Raw genomic sequence first — 24,706 nt, 5'->3', positions numbered from 1 at the left:
AACATAAGAAATAGGAGCAGGAGTAGGCCATCTAGCCCTTCGAGCCTGCCCCGCCATTCAATAAGATCATGGCTGATCTGTCGTGGCTCAGTTCCACATTCCCGCCCTCTCCCCATAACCCTTAATCCCCTCGCTTATCAAAAACCCATCAACCCGCGTCTTAAAAATATTTAGCGAGGTAGCCTCCACCACTTCAACGGGCAGAGAATTCCAGAGATTCACCACCCTTTGAGTGAAGAAGTTCTTCCTCAACTCCGTTCTAAACCGCCCCCCCTTTATCTTGAGGCTGTGCCCCCTAGACCTACTGTCCTTTCTGAGCGGGAAGAATCTCTCCACCTCTATCCTATCCATCCCATTCATCATCTTATACGTCTCAATGAGATCTCCCCTCATTCTTTTAAACTCTAACGAGTACAAGCCTAGTTTATTCAGCCCCTCCTCATAGCTCAACCCCCTCAACTCCGGCATCAGCCAAGTAAACCTCCTCTGCACTCCCTCCAAGGCCAAAATATCCTTGTGTAAGTATGGCGCCCAAAACTGCACACAGTACTCCAGCTGCGGCCTCACCAATGCCCTATACAGCTGCAGCAAGACCTCCCTACTTTTATATTCAATCCCCCTCGCGATGAAGGCCAGCATCCCATTTGCCTTCCTGACCACCTGCTGCACCACCTGCAAGCTGGGTTTTTGCGACTCATGCACAAGGACCCCGAGGTCCCTCTGCACCGTCGCCTGCTGCAGTTTTTTGCCACGTAAGTAATAATCCTTCCTACCATTATTCCTACCAAAGTGGACCACCTCGCACTTGCCAACATTAAATTCCATTTGCCAGTTCCTGGCCCATTCGCCCAGCCTACCTAGATCCTTCTGCAGACTCTCCACACCCTCCGCACAATTTGCCATTCCACCAATCTTGGTGTCATCAGCAAATTTGGAAACCTACACTCGGTTCCCTCCTCCAGATCATCTATATAAATGGTAAATAGCTGAGGCCCCAGCACCGACCCCTGGGGCATTCCACTAGTCACCAACTGCCAATCCGAATAGCACCCATTGACCCCCACTCTCTGCCTCCTATTTGACAACCAATCCTCTATCCACGCTAACACCCTACCCCCAACTCCCTGTCCCCTGACCTTCTGCAATAACCTCTTGTGAGGTACCTTGTCAAACGCCTTCTGAAAATCAAGAAAGACCACATCCACCGGCTCTCCTTTACCCACCGCCCTAGACACATCCTCATAGAACTCCAGTAAATTTGTCAGACACGACTTCCCTTTAACGAAACCATGCTGCGTCTGCTCTATCAAGCAATTGCCCTCAAGATGCCTCGCTATTTCCTCCTTAATGACGGATTCTAACATTTTACCCACAACAGACGTTAAACTAACCGGCCTATAATTCCCTGCCTTTTGCCTGGAACCCTTCTTAAACAACGGCGTAACATTAGCCATTTTCCAATCTTCCGGCACTTCCCCGGAATCCAGCGACGTTTGGAAAATAACCACCAATATGGCAGTCATCTTCATTTTGCAAATATGTTTTGTGAAGCATTACTAGTCATTACTGATGCTCAGTTTGTAAATTGCATTGACCAAATGGATAGTATATACATTTGAAAACTGGTTGAAAGCAGAACCCTACCCATCTGTATGCTTCAGTGTTTGAATTGACTCAAATTTCAACTATGGTGATCTGGACAGTGTTAGCACAGGTGGCCAGTGCCTGTGAAAATATATTCAACTCTAAACCACTGGGTGCAGGACAGCATGATTGAAAGTGGAAGTGGATAAGGCAAACGGATCTTGTAAAACAAAACAGACATTAACATCTGAAATCTCTTGTTGAACTGTAATTTTGGGAATTGTTCTCCTTGGAGTCACAGAGGAAATAATTCACAAAGAAACATAGGAAGCTATCACCCCCCCCCCCACGCTAACTTAATCACTCAATGTTATCAGGATGGCCTAGTCATGAGAAATAAATTACAGCCTGTGGATTTGCATATCTGATCTCCCGTATCCTTCTCACTTCATTTTAACATTTCACTGAATGCATTTTAAGCCCCCAGGCTTTGAGTACTTACCTTAAAATGACACTTAGCTATATTCTCCATCATTCTTCATTCTCAGATAGAACAATGCAGTGAAGTTAATTTGTAGTTTAACTTTTCAAACAAAAGCCTCACTATTTCTAACAACATTCTAACTGTGAACTTCCTACACATGTTTACAATTTCCTCATAACTAGGGGGCTACAAAAATTGGAGATTTGAAACGAAAGCACAAAAGCATCCTTTAGAAGTGAAGACGATTGTACTTTAAATCAATATTGCTTGACCATGAATTAGGTTATCGGATGTCAATGAGTTACCCTCTGGAACCCTAAAGCAATCACTTAAGTCACTGCCGATGTGAGATTCCCAAACTTCTTAAAGTTTTCCTTGCTTTATTTTGTTAGGAACCATATTTTACAGCTCCTTTCCGAGGTTTAAAAGAACTGTGAAGCTCTGTTTGCTCGATGTAAAATTTTGGATAGTAAGGAGCGTTAACTGCCTAAGTTGTTGGAATTTGTCTTTGATTTCTTGCTGTGTGCTTTTCATGTCATGTTGTGTGTCTATCATTCAGGTATTAAAACACAAGAATGTGGTTAGAGATCTGGAAATTTTAATCACAAAAATGAAGACAAATGGGAATCCATCACATGACAAGGACTTTGAGGAAAGACTGAGAAGAGCATCAATGTCCCTTAACAAAATGATGACTCAAGCTAAAGAAGTTGAAAGTAATTTTTTATTTTAGCTTGGTAACAAAACACTTTAAAGAGTTATATAAAGCAAAAATATAAAGTGTGGAATTCTCTGAAAAAAATTCTAAGTGTCAAATTTGTGTAAAAACTGGAGTAAATCCACTTGGTTCTTCCAGCAGGATTTTCAAGATGAATCTCCCACTCTCTAAGTACTGCAGAATGCACTAGCATGAATCTTATTAAAAGTCACAGGGCGTGGCCTATTCCCACTCAAGAGGCTGGCAGCAGCGCGCTGAGCAAACCACTGCACATGTGCTGATCTGCCAGAGCGGAGATTAGCACATGCACAGTAGCCCCGCACTGCCAGTCTCACAATCACTGGCCAGCTCAATCGCTGACCAGGCCTGCTCTCCCCAATACTACCACATAGAATGCCCAAGCCCCCGATCACAGGCTTTCTGGACATCTCTGGGCCAGCCCCAATCCTACAGCATTCTCACTGGCCCGCCTTGATCTCCCCCTTGCTCAACCCTGGCAGTCCCGATCGCCCTGACTGCCAACCACCCCGCCCCACCCCCCCCCCCGCAGCCCTAACTGCCCTCCCCTGTCCCCTCACTGCAACCCTGAACTCCTCAGTCCTGTGAATTTTCAGGGGGTAACCATCAGCCAGTGTGACTGTACGTCTTGGGGTAGTCTCACTTAGTGTCAGTGTTAGATTGTTGAGGCTGATAAAGTCTCCTTTGTTCAGATTGGCTGTAAAAATAATTCTGGAAGATCCTGGTTTTTTTTTGGATTCATTCACAATTTTATCCAGTTTTTTCCTGAAGGTGATGCTTGTTGGAACGTAGTTCTCCAGATTCTTCTTTTGTTTAAGGTGGGATGGAGAGGACATTTTCTGTTCTTTCTTCTTATTGAACCTTTTTTTATTTGCCTCTTCCAGGAAATAACATTGCTGTTTCATTGGGGTGGGGGCATGTGGGATAACATTGCTGTGTGACTGGGGAGTGGTGGGGTGGGTAGGGCAGAGTAAGAAGTATACAATCACAATACTTCAGGCTAGTCTTTTCCTGCTTGTAAATTTCATAGGCTTGTATGATATTAACTGTTCTCCAGCAATTCATCCAGGTAGAGCAATCTTCAAATATAATCCCTGGCAGGTTCACCAAGCCATCTGGCCAGGAGAAGTTAAGTCCAACGTTGATAATCATGTAACATTTATGATTGGACACCTTCCAATAAGAATAGAAAGTGGGATTGGGCACAATGGCTGATGGTTACCCCCCCTGAAAATTTACAGGTACTGAGGTAATATTAATACCCTTGCTAGCTGAGAGCAACTAACTTGAAACAGATTGAACCTGGGTTCTTCCTGGGCTAATGTAAAAAAAGAGACAGATTAGATGGTACAGTTGCCAAGCACAAGTGACGAGTGTGGTGACCTTCAAGAGGCACAACTTGAAGAATATACAATATTTGCCCTCAATAGTAAAAATCTGATTCTTTCTACAGTCGATGATGAAAACAATCTTGACCAATTGAAGAACCTTAACAAGAAGTTGGGAACAGAGACATCTCAGCTGAACACCATTGGGAAAACTGTTGATGAGACTAGAAAGTTAACACTAACATACAACAATCGCATCCGAGATACAGAGAGGTTGCTAAACAATGTCAGGACAAAGGTCCAGGAAAGTAGAACAAAATTGGGCCAAATGGTAAGTCCTCATGAGCCAAAAAGGGATTTTCTTATCAGTTGTTGTTTAAAAACTCAGTCAATAGCTCTGACAGATACAAAATAGAAAGAGCTACAGTGAAGACAAAAACATTTGTCGGCAGAGTGAATCGACCCAAGGCGGTCCTGGCATTTTAAACCTTTAAAACTTCACAAACTCTATACCAATGATAAGTATTGAGAGATATACAAGTTATGAGACAACCCATTGGTATGACACTGTCCCGTGTTATGACACAATGTCTTATTTTGTTGTGATATGGGCCCTTGTAATGAGAACTAGAACAAGAACTACATATGAAAGTTACACAATGTATTTGAACTGTGTGGGTGTTAATACAAACCTTGGAGGCATTATCAATTTATCTCACAATGTTCCAGGCTGACTCTCACCACGGATGGCACAGTGGCACAGTGGTTAGTGCTGTTACCTCACAGCGCCAAGGATCCAGGTTCGGTTCCCGGCTTTGGTCGCTGTCTGTGTGGAGTGTAGATTTCCTCCGGGTGCTCCGGTTTCCTCCCACAGTCTGAAAGATGTGTTGGTTAGGTGCATTGGCCGTGCTAAATTCTCCCTCAGTGTACCCAAACAGGTGTTGGAGGGTGGTGACTAGGGGAATTTCACAGTAACTTCATTGCAGTGTTAATATAAGCCTACTTGTGATTAATAAATAAACTTTACAAAAACAATGTTAAAGCTTCACAGTAGCTCATGAAAAGTTGCACTGTTCAATGTGAAACTGAATGTATACACCAGGATAGTAACCAAATTCAATCCCCGTCCTCTGTTGATCTAAGCTTGTGTTGCCATAATTAATTTCAATAGATTAGTTTCAGAGGGCAATGGGATTTCACTCTCACTGATACAAGGCAACTCTTAGAGGAAAATATGTTTATGTAGAATGAATATTTGGGCAAAATAATAGCGGATCACTAATATCAGGGAAGAGGAGTACAGCATTTTCGGGAGATCAGTTTTATTTTGTTAACTTTTAATGTTTAGATAGCTGAGATTTTGTTGCCAAGTGTAATAAGTGGACCATTTATTTTTACAGCCATCACTGCCAACGGGCCCTGTTGGAGGTAGCAACCTGGCAGGTCTAGCGGAGGAGGCTCGGAGATTGGCTGATAAGTAAGAGTGGTCTTTTAATTTACATTTCGATTTCCAACATATTTCCCAGTCGCAGTTTCATCTCAAAACTTCACCACAAAATATTAAGAGCTTATCTTTTTGTTTCCCTTCATTCAGGCATGTGAGAGATGCCGATGACATCGCACAGTTCAGTAAAACTGCTAACCAGTCATCATTTGAAGTCCTGGAATTGATTACTCAAGTTATCAAAGAGGATCAGAAAACCACAAAATCCATCAATCTCCTAAATCAGCAGTAAGTGGGAGCAAGTTTCAATGGGTGCTATCTGAGAATACTAATTTGAATGCTTGCATTACACATTATTTTTATATGTCATTGTAAGCAATCTCCATTTTTGAATGGAATGACAGTAAGAAGTCTATTGATTGGAGACAATGGGCTGGATTTTTATCCTCAAGGTGGCTTGTGGAGTTGGGCAAATTCCCAACTCGGCCTACCTTGGGAGAAAGTGGCTGCAAGGATGGGCTTTTCTGTGTGTGTGGGTGTGGTTGGGGGGTGGAGGTAGCATGAGTATGGGTTGCAATCAGGCCAGCTGATGAGGGAAGAGTTCAGAAGATGCTGGGTATATGGCAGGTTGTTTAGAAGACCAGAAAATCTCTCCAGCCCTTGCTCCTCACACCATCTCACTCCCTGCACACTCCTCATCTATGCCATCTTATGCCTTGCACCCATCCCCATGGCATCTCATGCCTCTATGCCAAGATATGCCCCTCAAACAAGCTCTATTACCTTCCATGTCCATTCACCCACCGTACACTTCATAAAAGCAGTGAATGCTGTAGTAGGATGTGTCAACTAAAACTTTAAATAAACAGTTATTCATGGATAACTTCCCACCTTCTTAAAAATCTCCCTTTTACTATTGGCCAATAAAAGTGTTAGTCATCCAGACCCTTGAAAGTATCAGAGGCTGCAAACATTGAGACCACTTTATCTTATGCAAGTGAACATTGTGAAATTGACAGCGTATATTAGAGAGCCAGAGCTCTCAATCAAGAAATGTGTCCCTGGGGCTCAGGTGTTTCAACGCATAATGGTTTTCGTGACTTTCAGCCAAGAATACATAATGAGACTGTGACTGACTCCACGAAAATTATAGAAGACCAGGATGCCTATTCCCATAATGGAGCCATCACGTTGGAAGGGAAGGGTGCAGGCTCACAACCCAAACCAGCTGCATCCTTGAAAGACATCCTGGAAATTGGGATAGGAATTTCAGAATTGGGATCAGCCCCCCATTTTTAAAGGGGTCCTGAACCATTCTGACTCTGTGAAAATTCAGTCTAAAAAATTTCCAAGCTCAGCTGAAACTATTAATATTCAAAATTGATTTTGCAATTGCAAGAAAAATCCACTTTTGATTTGGTAATGGTTGCAGTCAGAATTCATAGAGCCAAGACAGACAGCATCTTGTAGAACTCTGAACTATAATGAGTTGAATGATGTTGATCACTAATGAGCATGCACTGATGGTTCTGTAATATAACCCATGCCCTCTTACAAATCCACTAGGGGCCATATAGAAAATGTACTAATTATGAAGCTTTGTTAAGGGAAGAGTAGCTACAATTGTTTCTTTATCAGCAAAAGAACTGTAAACAGTACAATGAAAGTTCTATTATCTGACAGTGGCAGGAACCCCAAACGGAGTTGAAAAATTTGTACAAAGTCAAGCCAGTCACAGTAATGCCTTGAGTATGGGAATAAAGAGAAGTGTAGTCAGAGTAATCAATTGATTCATGTTTTAAGGGATTATCCCTTATCTTGACTGTTCCATGGCCTTTAAGGGACACCTTTTGCCCATCTTTCCAGGGCAGCCAGTGGAGACAGATCATGGGAGTCTCGGGGTAAACTTGAATAATTCAAGCAAGACTAAAAATGAGTGAACCAGCCAACAGAGAGAGAGATAATAATGTTATGACTCAGTAAGACTAGTTGTTTGTTTTAAGTGATTTTAACCCTTGCTGTTATGCTCTCGAGACCTCCCTCCCCCCATTCTCATGCCTACCAACCCTTTCTCCATTCAGTGCCCCTCGCTCACAGTCACCCCTCCATTAAGCTTCCCTTATTTTGTTTCACAAGAATTGGTCAGCCTGAGCATAATGCAAATAACGAGGGGAATATTTGTTGTTGGATCATCACAAAAAGTTAGAACTTAAAGAACAAGGTAAATTAATGGGCTATTTAATGAGGCAATGTCTTGGATAAAGAATTGCTCTGTGAAAATTCTGGTATAGAATCGAAATCCAGATAATGGATGCTGGACTGTATGTGTCATTTTATTTGCGTGACTCTAAGAGATTTCATTTTGTTAGGTCTAAGCAAATCAGAGATATAACAGAGGACCTAGATGAACAAGCAAACAGAATAACCACAAAAGCAGAGAAAGCTAGTGAGAAGGCTGAGAGGATTTTTGATGAGCTGAACAACTTGCCAGTGATTGATATAACCGTCCTTGAGGTAAGTAATATCTGAGAGTCTGTCTGTTGGATGTGGGAGCGGTTCATTCCATTAGTTCATGGAGCTGTGTCAACCTGTGGAATCTTGAAATGATTATAGCCAGGGAGAAGGTACTCAGTAAACTGAAGGGTTTAAAAGTAGATAAGTCCCCAGGACTTGATGGCCCACACTATAGGGTGTCAAAGGAGGTGACAGCAGAGATAGTGGATGCATTAGTTATGATATTCCAAAATTCCCTGGATTCTGGAAAGGTACCAGTGAACTGGAACATGCAAATGTGGCGCCTTATTCAAGGAAGAAAAGAGACAAAAAATGGGTAACTATAGACTATTGATTCTGTGATTGGAAAGTTGCTGGAGTCAATCATTAAGGAAGAGGTGACTGAAAGCAAAGCTCAATTTATCTGTGTCAACATGGTTTTGTGAAGGGCAAGTCTTGTTTGACAAACCTGCTAGAGTTCTTTGAGAATTTAATCACCAAGGTAGATAACGGGGATCCTGTGGATGTGGTCCATGTGGACTTCCAGAAGGCATTTAATAAGGTGCCACACAAGAGACTGATCCAGAAGGTTAGATCCCCTAGGGTTAGGAGTAGAATAGTGGCTAGATTGATGGTTGTCTGACTGATGGAAAGCAGAGGGTTGGGATAAATAGGTCCTTCTCCAGTTGGTGATCTGTAATTAGTTCAGTTCTTGGACCACAACTACTTACAATCTGTACCAATGATCTACAAGCAGGACAGACTACAATATAGCGAAATTTGCTGATGACATGAAAATACGTGGGAAAAGGAGCTGTGATGAGGAGATAAAATGTTTAAAAATAGATATTGACAGGTTAGGGGAATGGGCCAGAATCTGGCAGATGAAGTTTAATGTGGATAAATGTAAGGTTATCCACTTTGGCAGGAAATAAAAGGGCAAATTACTATTTAAAGGGGAAACAGATTCAAAAGGCATCTGTACAGAGGCATGTGGGTGTCCTTGTACATGAGTCTCAGAAAGTGGGTGTGCAGGTATAGATCTGTTATAAGGGAGGCAAATGGAATCTTGGCATTTATTGCAAAGGGTCTAGAATATAAAAGTAGAGAAGTGTGGTTACAATTGTATAAGGCATTGGTGAGACCACACTTGGAGTATTGTGTTCAGTTTTGGTCACCTTCTTTGAGGAAGGATGTGGCGGCATTGGAGATTGTTCAGAGGAGGCTCACTAGATTGATTCCAGGTTTAAAGGGACTCTGTCATTTGAGGAACAGTTGAGTAGCTTGGGCCTGTACTCGCTGGAGTACAGAAGACTGAGAGGGGATCTGATTGAGCTATATAAAATACTCAATGGGATTGATAAAGTAAATGTTAACCAAATGTTTCCCATTCTAGAACAGTTTAGGGCAAGAGGTGATAATTGTAGAGTAAGGGTTGTGATGGTTGTGAATCTATGGAACTCACTGCCCCAGAGATTCTGCAGTGAATGCAGAATCAATCAATGGATTCAAGAAAGAGATAGATAAATACATGATCAAAAGCAGGATGAAGGACTATGGGGGAAAAGGCAGGGAAGTGGAATTAGGATGAGATGGAGCCATGATCATTTAGAACAGGCTCGAAGGGCTGAATTGCCTACTTGTGCTCCTAATTCCTATGTTCCTTCCATCTCCAAGTATCCTGGCACCAAATAACTTTGGAAACTGTGCAGAAGTCACAAGAAGGCAAATTAAAGAAAGCACTCACAATTTCTCTTTTTATTATAATTTCATATCCATTCATTGACAATGATTGTGAACTTATTTTTAAAAAAAGAATCAGCTTTTAACTACTGGTAACTGTATGATGAATCCAGTTAGATGATAGTTGCCAGGCATGGATGGTATCAGGCCCTGCTAACCCACTTTAATACTGTCTAGTTTTAGACAGGTGAGACAGTCACTGCATAACAAAAAGCTAAATGTGTTTGCAGGAGTTCATTCCTTCATGAAAGGTGTTAGGTTTTTTTTAAAAAAGATTTTAAAATGAGTTCATTGAATTGATCTATTTGGAGTTGTGATCCTATTTAATCTTTTATTTTGCCCCTTTTCAGCACAAGGAACTGCAAGAATGAGCACTGAGTCATTTTTCAAAGTAGCAGTGTTAATTGTAAAGATATGAGCCATTCTCCCAGCCCGCTGCACTGTTTTAGCAGTGCAGGCACCAGGACAATCAAGTGGAAGCTGTTTAGTGGGCTTCCCTGCTGGGTACCATGGCCTCCCTGAGTCACTGGGTGCTGGATTTCCACTGCTGTCAGCTGCGTGCCAGAAATCGGCACAGAGCTAAAAAAAAATCATTCACCTGGCAATTTTAATATATTTTACATCTAATTAGTGGGCCTGGGAGTGAAATATCTGGGCCCGCTAGCCTCTCCCTCTCCAGTGGGGTTTACAGTAGTTCCCCACTTGCAGGGAGCTGGCAGCCTAACCCTGCTGGGGGGAAGGGGGTGTCATCAAGACCATCCCCAAGGAGCAAAGTGCCGATGCCCAGGGGGCACTTTGGCACTGCACACTGGGCATTGGCAGTGTTGAGCGGGGCCTAATGGGGTGGGGCCCAATGGGACTATTAGGCCCCACCCCATTAGGCTTCCTTGGGGGCTCAGTGGAGGTGGGAGTTCTGCTGCCACTCTGCACTTGGCCGTGACAGAGGGAGGGAGGTCAGCGATCAGGGCTGATGGTGGGGGCAGGTTTGGGAGACCGGGGCTGCTGGGGTGGGGGGAGGGGGAGGGTTGAAATCGAGGAGGGCCGGGGAGGGGGGTTGGTGAAGGCTGGCCCAGACATGCCTTGGGAAGGCGGGGGCAGCGATGGGGTCATGGGTGGGCGGGGTTGGGGGGGGGTTGGTGAAGTAGCAATGCAGGGGTTGCGGGGCTGGCCAGTGATTGAGCTGACAAGCAAAAGGGAGGCCAGCAGTGCGGGGGGTACTGCACATGCCCCAATCTTGGTGCTGACAGATTGGCACATGTGCTTTACTGCCAGCCTCCCCAGTGGGAATAGGCTCTACCCCCTGATTTTTTACATGAATCACACTAGGGCACTCTGTGATGCATAGAATTTGGGAGATTCATTTTGAAACTCCCGCGGAAAAGACCAGCAGGGTTTTTTCTAGATTTTATGCAAATTCAACACTTAGAATATTTCTGGGAGAATTGCCCCCAGTGTCACCCTTTCATGGAAATTCTTTCATCCTCACTATCTTGTCTTGCTTTGTCTGTACAATATGTATTAAATGTTCTGGATATTTGTTGCACAAAGTCGAAATGCAAAGTGTATCCTTGTTTTTGCCCCTCAGAATGAGGCAGATCAACTCCAGCTCCAAAAGAATACAATCGGATTTGAGCTGAATGAAAAGCTGAAATTATACGAAAGATTGAAGAATGATGTTAAAGATTTCCAGAGGAACATCAGAAAGATTTTGGAGAATGGAGAAATAGATCAAAGGGTAAGACCTTCACCTTACCTGTGATAGGAAAAGAGAGTTCTGGAAGATTGACATGTAATTTTGTTGCTCAATGTGTCACTTGAAAAAAAATCAAGATTGCACTTTGTTGCATGTGATTCAATAGTGACATAACCCATGCCTTGCTCTACAGCTGGCAACCCCACTATGAATAAAGACAGTATGCCTGTGTGTCTATAAACAAAAACCTGCATATTCATGACGTAAAATTGCAGAGTTAGCATTCTATTTGATGATGTGGAGATCCGGCATTGGACTGGGGTGGGCACAGTAAGAAGCCTCACAACACCAGGTTAAAGTTCAACAGGTTTATTTGGAATCACAAGCTTTGGAGCAGCGCTCACCTGATGAAGTAGCAACTTGTGATCTCAAATAAGCCTGTTGGACTTTAGCCTGATGTTATGAGACTTCTTGCTCTATTCGATAACCTACGTGCCTTCACAAACCCAAATCATCAACAATTTTTGATATCAGCTGTAGTTTTACTCAAGTGTATCTGAACAAGAATTAATTGTTTTGCAGTGGCGATACTGTCCCAATTCTGCATTAGCCTGTAGATTACAGAACTGAAAGATGGACACTAGAGGGTCCATACCAGGAATTTGTGCTCATGCACAAGGCTTTGTCCTTGGGAACAGGTAGGTGGAGAGTGGATCCACTGCCCAGGAGGTAGGAGGTGTTAATGATGGACCTTAGGCCATACCGATCTCAAAGTCAAATCCCTAAATACACTTCTGTCAGGGGATGTTTTGTACCAGTAATGCAAGTTCACATAGTCGGTCCTCAGATGTGCAGAGAATTTCCTGGATTTCTTGTAGCATTTTGACAAGCTTCATCTCTTTGCAGACTGCTGACATGTTATATGCCAGAGCAAATGCTGCCAAATACCTGGCAGAAGATGCTGTTGGAAAGGGGTCATACACATTGGAACAAGTTGATCGTATCTTAACTAATCTAAGAGGTATGTAATTAACCACCATACTGTTAGGATAAAATAACAAGCATTGCAATTATATGAAAACAGTTTCATCCAACATGAGGAGACCTGAGCAGCTGATTTCATTTAACCATTTGTTCATGAGATTTTCCCTTGTATTTTTCTTGTAAACTTATTTCCTGGTTGTCCCAAAATATCATAAGCAGATCTGCATTGTATTGGGCAAGGCTGGCTTCACAGAGACCAGGGCACTGATGTTTCATTTTCCATAGCTAATGTCTTTTACCTTGCTAAACACCAAGAAGTAATTTAATAATAGGAGCCAAAATAAGCAGAGGAAACATTGAATATTTAATCCCAACAGATATCATTGTTTGTGATATTGCTGTGTCTTTTGAATAAAATACCAAATTAGATCTAAGAAATGTGATGATATGAACTATCCTAACCTCATTGTCTACTCTTTGTTTCAATATTGCAGATTTTAACACCAGAGTGATCAGCAATAAAACGGCTGCTGAAAATGCTTTGAAAAAAATCCCTGGTATCATCAGGACCATTGATGGTGCGAAGACAAAGACTAATCAGGCTGAGGATGAATTGGGAAATGCAGAAACGACTGCCAGTGATGCCAAAAGGAAATCCAGGGAAGCAGATGTTATTGCCAATGAAGTTCTGAAGGTACTATTATTTACAATTAATTTTCAACGCTATTAAACAGTGTGAAATCAAATGTTAATGAGCAATTAATTTGCTTTGCAACTCTTTAGACCATTACTGGATGGCTCCTTATTGATTAATTTTGCTGTTGTCGCCTTGCATTGAAAAATCCTAACTTAAAAGGGACAATAAATATTCCACTCATGTAATCATTGCCACTGCTGCTGCTGTAATTTTTCAGGTTCAGCACAGTGAAGAAAATAAATAAAAACTGGACCAATGTCCTGTATAAGGAGAAAAAAATCTATATGGGCCTCCTTGTTGCCACTTGTACATATTTTAAAAACTATTTTCTTTGAACAAGCACTACAGTCATGAGGAGATGTTGAAAAGATTAGGACTGTTCTCCGTGGAGCAGAGAAGAGGTGACTGAATTGAGGCTTTCAAGATAAGAAGAGGTTTTGATAGAGTAGATGGAAGTCAACTATTTTCTATGGGGAGTAGGTCAATAACTTTACTTCATGGATTCAAAATTACTGGCAAAAGATTTCCAGCGAGTCTGAAGCCATTTTTGTCACTCAGAATTGTAAGGATCTGAACACTGTGCCTGAGCCTCTTTTTGCTCCTTTTGATAGACAGCATTCACAAACTCACGCAATACTGACAGAAGACAGTTTACCCTGATGGAAAGATTGTTTGCGCAGACATAGGGTGAGGGGCAGCATCAGAAGCAGTGCTAATATCATTCACAGTCAATTTGACTGCCAACACTTGTCATCTTGGCTTGTGCAATTATATCCTGACATAAATCATTCCTTCAGGAAAGAGATTTTTTCTTAAGGAAATAAAGAAAACTCTTTGAAAGATCTCACTTGCACCCTAAAGTTATTTGGCAAAACTCCAGGATATCAAACCAACCTGCAATCTGCATTATTCAACCCTGACTAGTTGTAATTCATAAATGACATTTCCAAGATTAGAGCAGTGCAAGGACCATCATATTCTGTAAAATATTTGACCATTTATGTCAAGCATTTATCTTTAAAATCTTTCCTTACTATACATTTCTTCAGCTTTTTTTTAGAAAAATGAGTAAACAACATGTGACTGTGCATGCTAAACCAATGTGACCAAGGCAAAATGCATAAATTTTAATTTCTCCTGCTCTGATATAATTTATCAACAGTAAAATCTTCCCGAATGTATTATCATGCTTTATATTGTCACTTCTTGCAGCTTGAATAATGTTCTGTCCAACACCATCTCTAACTTTTATGTTGACAATAACCTTCAACATGACCGTTTGTTATTGTTTCAATCCTATTAACAGAAGGCTGTCAAGTCTTTAGATGATGCAGATGCTACATTAACACTGGCCAGGTCGCTGGATACTGACGTGCAAGACATGGTAGAGGAACTGGACAGGCTGCAGACTGATGTAATAAATAAAGAGGGATCCGTGGGTGAAGATATAGCAGTGGCAGAGACGGTGAGATTTTTGTGGTTTTATTTACTCCAATTTACTGTAAGGTTTTATTCTTCTGCCTAATAGCCCTCTAAAATTCCACTTGTTATGATTTGACCAATTGCTGGGTTATGACACTTGGAGGGGCTGTGACTTGTTACTGCCTGAGAGATAAATATAGAAATCTGAGAAAGGGACAGTGCGATACTCCATAAGTCTTTGTATTCTAGTATTAGACAAATAGAAGGGGATTATTGGGTGGCTTTATGAAGTCTGGTATTTTTGAAAGCAAGAAACGGATCAAATGTCAATATTCTTCAATTTTCAACTACGCCACCATTGCCTCCTTGAATTGAGCAGGATTACTCTAAGGAGAAACTGGGTCAAATGGTCTCTTTCTGTGATGTACTGATTGTGGACTCTATACTTTGGATGGTAAGATTTCCAACCTTGTCACTGAAAAAAATCTGCGAAGAACTGATCCGCTGCCTGGAACTTGGGATGGAAGTACATTCGGACGTTGTGTGTGAAGGCAGGAAAACAGGCCTGAGGCAGGAAGTAATGAAGGGGATGGAGCCAGATTACAAAAGTTAGGGAGGGGGTCAACAGGGGATGCAGAGACTTTTGTGGAAATGGAGGGGGCGGGGGGAACCACAATCAGGAAAGCAGGATCATGAGAGAGGCACACACCTTCTTGGCCATGGTGTGAGCAGACCACGTGCCTTCTCCTTCCCCTGTATCTGACCTCCTCTCACCGACCTTAAAATTGTGGCCAGATGGGAAACAAACCTTCAGAGGAATATTGAGTGATTCTGGAATGATATTTTATCAGAGCAAAATGTATCAAAATCAGAAATTAGGAAATACTGTACAAAGAAATAATTGTGTTGTTAGTGTGTCACATGCCTGTTAGAGGTTCTCTAGTATATTTGAGTCCATCCTCTGGAGCTGAACTTTGGTTTCTCATGCCCGTGCAGAACCCCCTGCTGAGCTAACCCTTTTATTCATCTGGCTCACAGCCAAGCATGCATAATGAGATTCATCCACCCTTGTCCTAATCGAGGCTTGGCCTCTGAAGGTTTGCTTCCCATCTGGCCGCAATTTTAAGGTCGGTGAGAGGAGGTCAGATACAGGGGAAGGAGAAGGCACGTGGTCTGCTCACACCATGGCCAAGAAGGTGTGTGCCTCTCTCATGATCCTGCTTTCCTAATTGTGGTTCCCCCCGCCCCCTCCATTTCCACAAAAGTCTCTGCATCCCCTATTGACCCCCTCCCTAACTTTTGCAATCTGGCTCCATCCCCTTCATTACTTCCTGCCTCAGGCCTGTTTTCCTGCCTTCACACACAACGTCCGAATGTACTTCCATCCCAAGTTCCAGGCAGCGGATCAGTTCTTCGCAGATTTTTTTCAGTGACAAGGTTGGAAATCTTACCATCCAAAGTATAGAGTCCACAATCAGTACATCACAGAAAGAGACCATTTGACCCAGTTTCTCCTTAGAGTAATCCTGCTCAATTCAAGAAGGCAATGGTGGCGTAGTTGAAATGTTCCTGGGCTAACAATCCAGAGGCTCATGATAACGCTTTGGGGACATTGGTTCAAATCCCACCAAAGCTTTCTTAGTAAAAAATATATCTGGAATTGAAAGATAGTCTCAATAAGGGTGACCAAAAAACTACCATGGATTGTCATAAAAATCCACTCCATTCATTAATTTCTTTTTGGGAAAGAAATCCACCATCCTTACCCAGTCTGGCCTACAAGTGACTGCAGACCCACAGTAATGTGGTTGATTCTTAACTGCCCTCTGAAATAGCCGAGCAAACCACTCAGTTTGAAAGCAGCGAGGGATGGCCAACAAATTCTGATCTTGCCAGCAATGTTCATCACCCAGGAAAGAAACATACCCCATTCCTCTGCTGTAGCCCTGCAAGTTCATTTTCTACAAGTACCTATCAAATTCCTTTTGAAATCATTGATTGTCTTCACTTCCATCATCCTTGTAGGTAGGGAGTTCTTTGTTGTTATCACTTGTGTAAAAAAGCTCTTTACATCTCCAAAATCACCACCCAAAACCTTAAACCTGTGTCCTTTAATCCTTGTACCGACAGCTAATAGGAACAAATTCTGTTTGTCTACTATATCTAAAGCTGCCACGATCTTGTACATTTCTATCAGATTTTCCTTTGTTCCAAGGAGAAGACACTCAGCTCGCCAACCTAACTTTGTGACTGAAATCCTTCATCGCCGTAACCATTCTGGTAAATCTACTCTGCACGCTCTCAAAGACCCTCACGTCCTTGCTAAAGTGTGGTGACCAGAACTGGATGAAACACTGTCATTGTGGCTTAACTTAAGCTTTATGAATGCTTTATATGACTTCTCTGCTTTTATACTCAATAACCCTTTTTCTAAATCCCAAAATGCCATATGTTCTGTTAATTACTCTTTCACCTTCAAAAATCGATGCACGTGAACCACAGTGTCTTTCTATCCCTGTATACACTTTAGACTGATGTTGTTGAGTATGTCTGATCTCTCCTTATCCTTTCTGCCAAAATGCATCATGGCAAACTTCTCTGTATTAAATTTCATCTGCTACTTGTCTGCCCAGTCAGCCTATCTGTCTATACCCTGTTGTTGTCTTCATAGTTTGCCACACCCCAAATTTGTTCAAATATTTAAATTTTATTCTGCATTTCAATTTCTAGTAGTCACAGCACTGAATTCTTGGGAACCACAATGGCCTATGATTCTCCAGTATTAAAAACAATCATTTCTTAAGCCCATTTCTTCTCCAAGTTGACATTGGCCTTCCTATCCCATGAACCTCAATATTATCAACTAACTTTGATATCTTCTCAAATGCTTTCTTAAAATCCAAACAGACAACATTCACTGAATTCCCTTCATCAATCTTCCCTCTTACTTTATCAATAAATTCTATCAGTCAACCACAATCTGCCTTTTACAATCCATGTTGGCTATCCTTAATTAAGTCAAATCTGTCCAGATGCCTATGAGTTTTTTCCCTGATTTTTGTTTCCAAAATGTTCCCACATCCATGTTAATCTGAATGTCCTGTAGTTACTTGGAATGATCTAACATCCTCTGTAGAACAAAGGACAGTCCTCTGGTACATCATCCCTATCTAGGGAATCTTGGAAGATGTTCCACTATCTCTACACCTTCTTCCCTAGCAACCAGGATGTAAGTATTTGGAACAAGCAATTTATCGAATTTCGGCATTGCCAGCCTTTCCACTACCTCTTGCCAATCATTTTCATCCTATCCATTACATCTATTACCTCTGCTTCTACTAATGTTTTGTCAGTGTACTCTTCTTTAGTAAACACCAATACTCATAAAACATTTTAGCCTTGCCCTGTGCCACTAAGCATACATTACCATCCTTGTCTCTCATAGGCACCACCCTTTAGTTCTCTCACCTTTTTCTTTCATTGGGTAATGGTTTATACTCAATGACTGGAAGATCATTCAGTTATTGACGACATTCCCTCTTAGTGTTCATGTATGACCCTGAGCAGTAAATGTTGACAAGATTTTTAACACTGGGTGGCTAAGCTTAATTCTATTCTTGCCTAAAGGACTGTTCTGGATATTCTTTTAGTCAGGATATCTGGTATTGGTTAAGAGCAGGAACTAAATTTATTTTTCTTTCCTTCAGCGTCATTGTTACTGAGGACAATGCTACCACTCTCATCATGTCCAGTACTAAAATTGAGAAATTTAAATCCTGTTTGGAGCTGTTTCACTCTGCAAGCTGTTGTCACATGACATAGTGAACTTACCCATGCATTTACTGTTTCAGATTACAGACAACATAAATGATGCTAACATGAATATAGCAAGTGCAAAGGATTCCATAAAAAACACAATGGATTTGATAACCAAGTTACTGCTTTCTATGGGTGAGTGTAACGGAGTTAAGAACTGAGCTTGACGGCTGTGAATATAACGAAATCTCACTCTGCATTAGGTGTTTAGAAACAAAAAAGTTAAACATAAACCAAGAGGAAAAATGCTGGAAAATCTCAGCAGGCTTGGCAGCATCTGTATCTCTTTTGGTTTCAGATTCCAGTATCCATAGTAATTTGCTTTTATTAAATTAATCATAAACTTTGTCAAAAAGGCATCACTGCTATAAATCCTAGAGCAGTGTTGCAGTCTAACGAGAGTACAGTCTAGGAGTCCAAGGACCATATTTTCAACATTGCGATGGGTAGCTGGAGCTGGAAATTTTCCTGACTTGGCAGAGCCAGCTTGATAGCAAATGCCCTCGAGGGGTGAATGTGGGATGGAGTCAAACCCACCCCCAGAAAAGGATTGGACATGGCCAAAGGGGTCACTGCATGCTGAAGTGGGCCATTTAAAAGTTCTGCCTTAGTTATCTGGGACTTCCCCCTAGTTGTTTGCCTATTTTTAGCTCCTCTCGCCTCAAACCCTCAAACCCCCATCCACTCCCCATGCCACCTCTATGTCAATTACTACGTTACTAATGTAGAAAATGGGATAAATTGAAAAGGAGCTTTGCACATATACAGCTTACAGCATGACTTACCAACTGACAGAAGAGAACATGATTTACTGGCTGACAGTAGATACAGCACTTGCCTCTCTAACCAATGGTATTCAGTAACTCATAAAAACGTTGTGTACTATAGATGTAATACATTACATGGTGATGAGTTTTTGTTCGGCCTAAGGGCATCATTCTTTAGTCCCTGGCATTTGCTGCATACAAACCAGTGGGCGATTTGTTTCCAGGTCTTTGGCAATGCTATTCTATGCAGGTCACCAGGTCATATAGAATATGACCTGGTTTGATGTTGAGCATCCCTTGATTTTCTCTACATCCATGTGGGAAAGTGTTTGCCAGCTTCAGCTGTGATCAGGATTGGGAATTTAGGGACATTCAGTCACACTTGGCACTAAAGCACTGTATTAATTGTGCTGCTTCTGTGCTGCTCTGCATATGGAAGTTTCTAATTCAACACAAGTTACACAGGTTTGGAATTGAAGTACATATCAGTTTAAGGGTGAATTTTTAATGCTAATCTTTTGCAAAGGATCGTAACAGTGCATATGAAGTGGGAATTCAAAGTTTCAGAATGTATCTTTCAACATCTGATTTCTAGAGACTGTACAAGATTTTCCTGTGAAAACTCGATCTTACAATCTCCATCATTATTACTGAAATATTTGTAGCTGTCCCTATCTCACATCTATCCTATCTCGCCATTCCATATCTATATTTATCTCATGCATTTTTTAATCATGAAAGCATTGTTTATATCTTCTCTCTTTTGCAGGTAACCCAGCCGAGTTCGACATTAATAACTTACAACGTGTAGAGGATTCCCTGCAGCGCTCCAAAGATCTCTTGACCAAAGAACTTGTAATGAATCAACGGAATTTGGAAGAAATTGCCAGGCAGCAAAGAGAAGCAATAGCAGCTTATGACCAAAATATTCAGGACATCCTTGGAGATATTCAAAACCTAAAAGACATCAAAGCCACTTTACCTCATGGATGCTTCAACACTGCAGCCTATGAAAGACCTTAATTCCTTTGCATCCTCCCATAGAAACTGTACCATTAATACTATTTCTACTTTTAAGAAAGAACAGCAATAAAAAAATTACATTCCATGCAACATTTAGCTAGCATCAGAGAGACAGATAAAATGTGAACGTAGCAACGGCCTTTGCAAAAATAATTACTTTTAAATCCAAATTTGATTAAATTGGATGCCACCAGGCCCTTTCCATTATTTATTCTTTGTTGCATAGATTGCATTGTCTATTATGGTGCTAACTTCACACCGTCCCCACCTGTGCCTAACTGGGTTGCAATAAGAAGCAAAATGCTTAAATTGTTTTCAAAACTGAAGTCAGTTATTGAAATACTGGACCAGATAATTGTGAACTACTTTTAAAATTTATAAAATGCTGCAGAATTGCAGGTTTACTATTACAGGACTTGTTACAGGACTGCACAAAATTCTATTTAAAAATGACAATTCACAGCTAGATTAATTGTTTCACTTTCATCTCTTTGCATTTGTTCTGATACTGTCATTAATATTTGAAATCTGTTCCTTTCTGCAGTGACATAAAGGCAACATATGCCACATGTAATGCAAGTCTTTTTGTGTCCTTTACAGTATTTGTATATAATTGGCTGCTCTGATATATGCAGTTATTTTGTGTGAATTGTCAGGGTAATTGGTACTAAACAGCAATTTAACAAGGGCAAAATAAAATGAGAAAACTGCTTCCTGTTAGTGGATATGAGCTGAGGTATTGACTAGTTGGAGTGGAGGGCAGGGAAGAGAAATCAGCCGAGGTTCCATTCTTGATTGCCACTTATATAGATGTCAGAAAAGGTGACTTTCACGGTCTAAACTGACTTGGTATTTTGGCAAAGATCAAGTGCAGTATCAGATCAAGCACTGGATCAAGCCCAAGCGGCATTAGCACTGCTGCCTCACAACACCAGGGTCACGTTCAATTCTGGCCTTGGGTCACTTTCTATGTGGAGTTTGCACATTATCCCTGTGTCTGTGTGCGTTTCCTCCTGATGCTCCATTTTCCCCCCACAAAGTCTAAAGATGTGGATTAGGTTGATTGGCCATGCTAAATCGACCCTAGTGTCAAGCGGGTTAGCAGGGTAAATGCGTGGGGTTGTAGGAATAGGGCCTGGGTGAGATTGTGATCGGTACAGACTCGATGGGTCAAACAGCCTCTCCTGTACTGTAGGGATTGTATGAAGAAGGAGTGCTGTGCCTCATCTTGTAAGCTTGGACCTCGTTTGTCTCTCTTGAGGAAGTCATGAATTGGTCTCAATTGGATTTTGAATTTGGTTTTTGGAACAAGCAAGGAATGGATTTAGATTTGCCCAGTCCATTCTGAGCATTGGCTTTGTAACTTTAAGGATGGAGTAAAGAGCATTTTTAAAAACTGACATGTGAAGAATAGCCACTTAAGTGAATTACTGGAGATCTGCTGGTTCCCAGGGGAACCATTGCCAAATGAAATTCAGTTCTGTCAAGGGAGAATATCTGAGTGGGATGAAGAAATTGCAAGAAAGGAAAAGGAGATGAAAATGCTTCAATGTATCTGCAGTGTTCAATTTTCATGTTACTGTTTAAACTTAATATAGATTGACTGCTCTAATTGACAATGCTTGTCCAAAGGATTTGCTTGGTTTTTATATTTGTGAAGTTGAGTAGAAAATAATCACTCTTTAAAGTGATTTAGGCACTTTTTGAATATGTAACTCCCAGCTGGTTAAATCTTCAAGCAACTCTCTGAGCTCTGGCAGATCACAAAATGACAGGATCCTTGTCTCTGGTAATACATGTTTCAAACCTATGCTCTTGTTTGTGGAATTCAGTTCTGGTTAGGAATTTTGTTTCTATTTATCAGATCTTTAATATGTACAAGATCAACCACAGATACCTGTACTTTACTTATTTTCACCAGTTATCATGTGTTTATGAAAAATCGGTGCATGTTTTTGCCAGAGATTTTGAGGCTCAATGTTAGATAAAAATAGATCGAAAACTCTTATGTCAAAGTTTGGTCACTAATTTTATTAGGAACATAGGAATAACAAGATGCAAAAAGATGTCTAGTTTGTCTCTGTGTTGTGATATAACGATAATGAAGTTGAAGAATAATCCTAGCAATCAATCTTTCACCTATGTACAACAAATCCTGGACCAGCATGAAGAAAATTGTGGAGTTTTGAAAACCAAAAATCCAAAGCCATCTTTTCTTCAGAAGCACAGATAGAAGAAACTCTTGCAATAAATTTGAAGGAGAGTTCTGTTTTTTATGTGTCCCAAGTTCTAAAAGATACAGCATGTACTTACCATCAAACACCTGACATTACCTTTTGTCTGTACCATATCTGTCAGATGGTCTTGACGATATCCTTCCTGCTATCCTTAAGGAAGGATGGAATGACTGAAAATATGACACTTAAAAGTGTTCAGTAACAAGGAAATAGCAGGAGGTTTTGTTGGCAGGTTGGGGAAATAAATTGTATGATAGCAATATTGTGGATGCTTTCATGACGTCTTTATTACGTTGCAATCCAGTGATGAGGGCTAAGCTTCCCTTAGCAATATTGAATCATTTGGCACCCACCTGCCATTAGATTCTTCCATGAGTGTCTTAGTTTGGAAAGGAAACACAATTACTATTAAACATAATAGAAGAAATCGCAGAGCTACAGGAAAGAGCAGGAACAAATTATAGATCTTTAAAGGGCCAGTGTAGCCATATTGAATGGAATTACCTCCTTTGGTGCTGTATCATTCTTGTTTTAGGAGCTGGATTTTTTACTCAGAATTGGGGTGGGAGTGGGGAAGTTGGATTTAGGCCGGGAAACCTGGAAGAATGAGTATCCATCAGGTTTTACTGTATTTATTTTCTCTGTTCCCGACTGACTGAGGGGCTGGTTAGCTGACAGGCAGATAGGCTCTCGGCAACAGGCTCTAGTGAGAAGTGTTGGGGAGGGAGTGAGGGATCAGAGGCCAGGATTTAGTGACGTTGGGGGTGGGGGGGGGGGAGTGGAGAGCAGAGGCCAGGGTGCAGGGGTGGTTGAGCGATTGGAGGCCTGTAGGACTGGATGCTCGGTGTTGGATTGGAAGATTAGAAGTCTGTGGGATCAAAGGTTGGGGCTGGGTGATTTGGGCAATTCAGGACTTTAGGGACAAGACCAGAGACTCCATGGGGAGATCAGAAGGGTTATGCAGAGTGTCCTATTGCTGGGAGTTGGAAGTGCATGTATACTGAATGCAGCAGTTAAGTGGAGTTGCACTTTCCTCTTTGATACAATTCTCACCTTCCTTTAGTTGTTAGTTTCCTAAATGTTAAATTCTGCATCAATCTAAGGCTACCCAGCTTGCTATAAAGTTTGTTGCACCTATACCCTACAACTACCTATCATCCCACTCCCACTAAAATCAGGAGTGTGCCTGTTGGAGAGGTTCTGGAGTCAAACCTCTCACTTGATACAGAATGGCAGTTTTTTGGGGTTAAATTTATCCCTTATGTCTTTCATAAATTATTCAAAAGGCTGAAATTACCACAAAATGCAATGTATATTTGTGGCCATTTCCTGTGACGTGAGTTAGTGTCCAAAGGGATTGCGCCAAATGATTTTTAAAATTTAGTAGCTGACTTCAATATCTTTATTGTTGACCCTAATTTTTTTGTTCACTACGATTTGCTAATGTAAGAATGCATGAAACGGTCCTGTTTAGAAATGATCTTGGATACAATATTGCCTTTCACTGCATTAAGCTCACACATTTCATTCATTTTGCACAATCTCCATCATCGGGAACCACCCTGAAATGTTGTGAAGAAGCATTTCTGTCCCTTGGTTGATTTGCTGCTTTGAGGTTAATAGATACTAGAAAACTGACTGAACACGATATGATGAAATCAAAGTGATTTGACCTCATAGGCTGCACCCCCACGAAACTGTAACACTGAATGAAGAAAAACATGCATTGTTTTAGCAGCTGGTCACACACTTGTGATGTCCCAAAGTGCTTCATTCACCAAGGGATTATGCTCAATTTGGGGTCACTGTTTCTATGTATAGAGGGAAAAATGAGAAATTGCTGCATGAATCTATTTCCATGCACTCATTTGTTTGTCAGGCACCAACATCCATATTCTGTATCAAGTCAGGAAAGGCTGGAGTTTATTTTCCTCTAATGCTTTTCCTTTTGTAGACAGCTGGTTGAACGTTTCAGTCACAGGTTATATTTCGGATAATGTGATCTATTGTATTAAAATGCTAGACATTTTCATTCCTTTACTTATTTATTTTGAAACACACAGAGAATATGTTATGCAATCATGTTATTGCATGACAGTTGATTTGTGAAAAGCCTTGTTAGCTGTAAACTGATCTGGAGAGCTGGACACTCTTCATTTGTTTCAACCATCTTAAAGGCGTATAGTTATTCAGAAAAAATATTTGAAGAATTGTTGTTTGTTTGCTAAAACATGGTAGAATCATGTATATCACAT

General features: G+C 41.2%; 1 protein-coding gene across 1 annotated transcript in view; it reads left to right on the top strand.

Annotated features, from left to right (window-relative positions):
• Nucleotides 1-23,191, top strand: part of LOC145347823 (laminin subunit gamma-1-like) — a 67,530-nt gene extending 44,339 nt beyond the window's left edge. Inside the window, exons 13-23 of the mRNA XM_080195712.1 lie at nucleotides 2,628-2,784; nucleotides 4,258-4,463; nucleotides 5,533-5,609; nucleotides 5,727-5,864; nucleotides 7,946-8,090; nucleotides 11,398-11,547; nucleotides 12,412-12,526; nucleotides 12,984-13,183; nucleotides 14,493-14,651; nucleotides 18,460-18,559; nucleotides 19,961-23,191. Coding sequence (XP_080051838.1) covers nucleotides 2,628-2,784; nucleotides 4,258-4,463; nucleotides 5,533-5,609; nucleotides 5,727-5,864; nucleotides 7,946-8,090; nucleotides 11,398-11,547; nucleotides 12,412-12,526; nucleotides 12,984-13,183; nucleotides 14,493-14,651; nucleotides 18,460-18,559; nucleotides 19,961-20,214 — 1,701 coding nt within the window. The 3' untranslated portion in view covers nucleotides 20,215-23,191. The remainder of the gene's footprint in view (nucleotides 1-2,627; nucleotides 2,785-4,257; nucleotides 4,464-5,532; nucleotides 5,610-5,726; nucleotides 5,865-7,945; nucleotides 8,091-11,397; nucleotides 11,548-12,411; nucleotides 12,527-12,983; nucleotides 13,184-14,492; nucleotides 14,652-18,459; nucleotides 18,560-19,960) is intronic.
• The last annotated feature ends 1,515 nt before the right edge of the window (nucleotides 23,192-24,706 follow it).

Source organism: Carcharhinus amblyrhynchos, chromosome 9 (genome assembly GCF_965287045.1).
Source record: "Carcharhinus amblyrhynchos chromosome 9, sCarAmb.v2.hapA, whole genome shotgun sequence".
NCBI lineage: Eukaryota > Metazoa > Chordata > Chondrichthyes > Carcharhiniformes > Carcharhinidae > Carcharhinus > Carcharhinus amblyrhynchos.
Note: the sequence above shows the minus strand (reverse complement) of the source record. Positions and strands in the feature narration are given on the sequence as shown.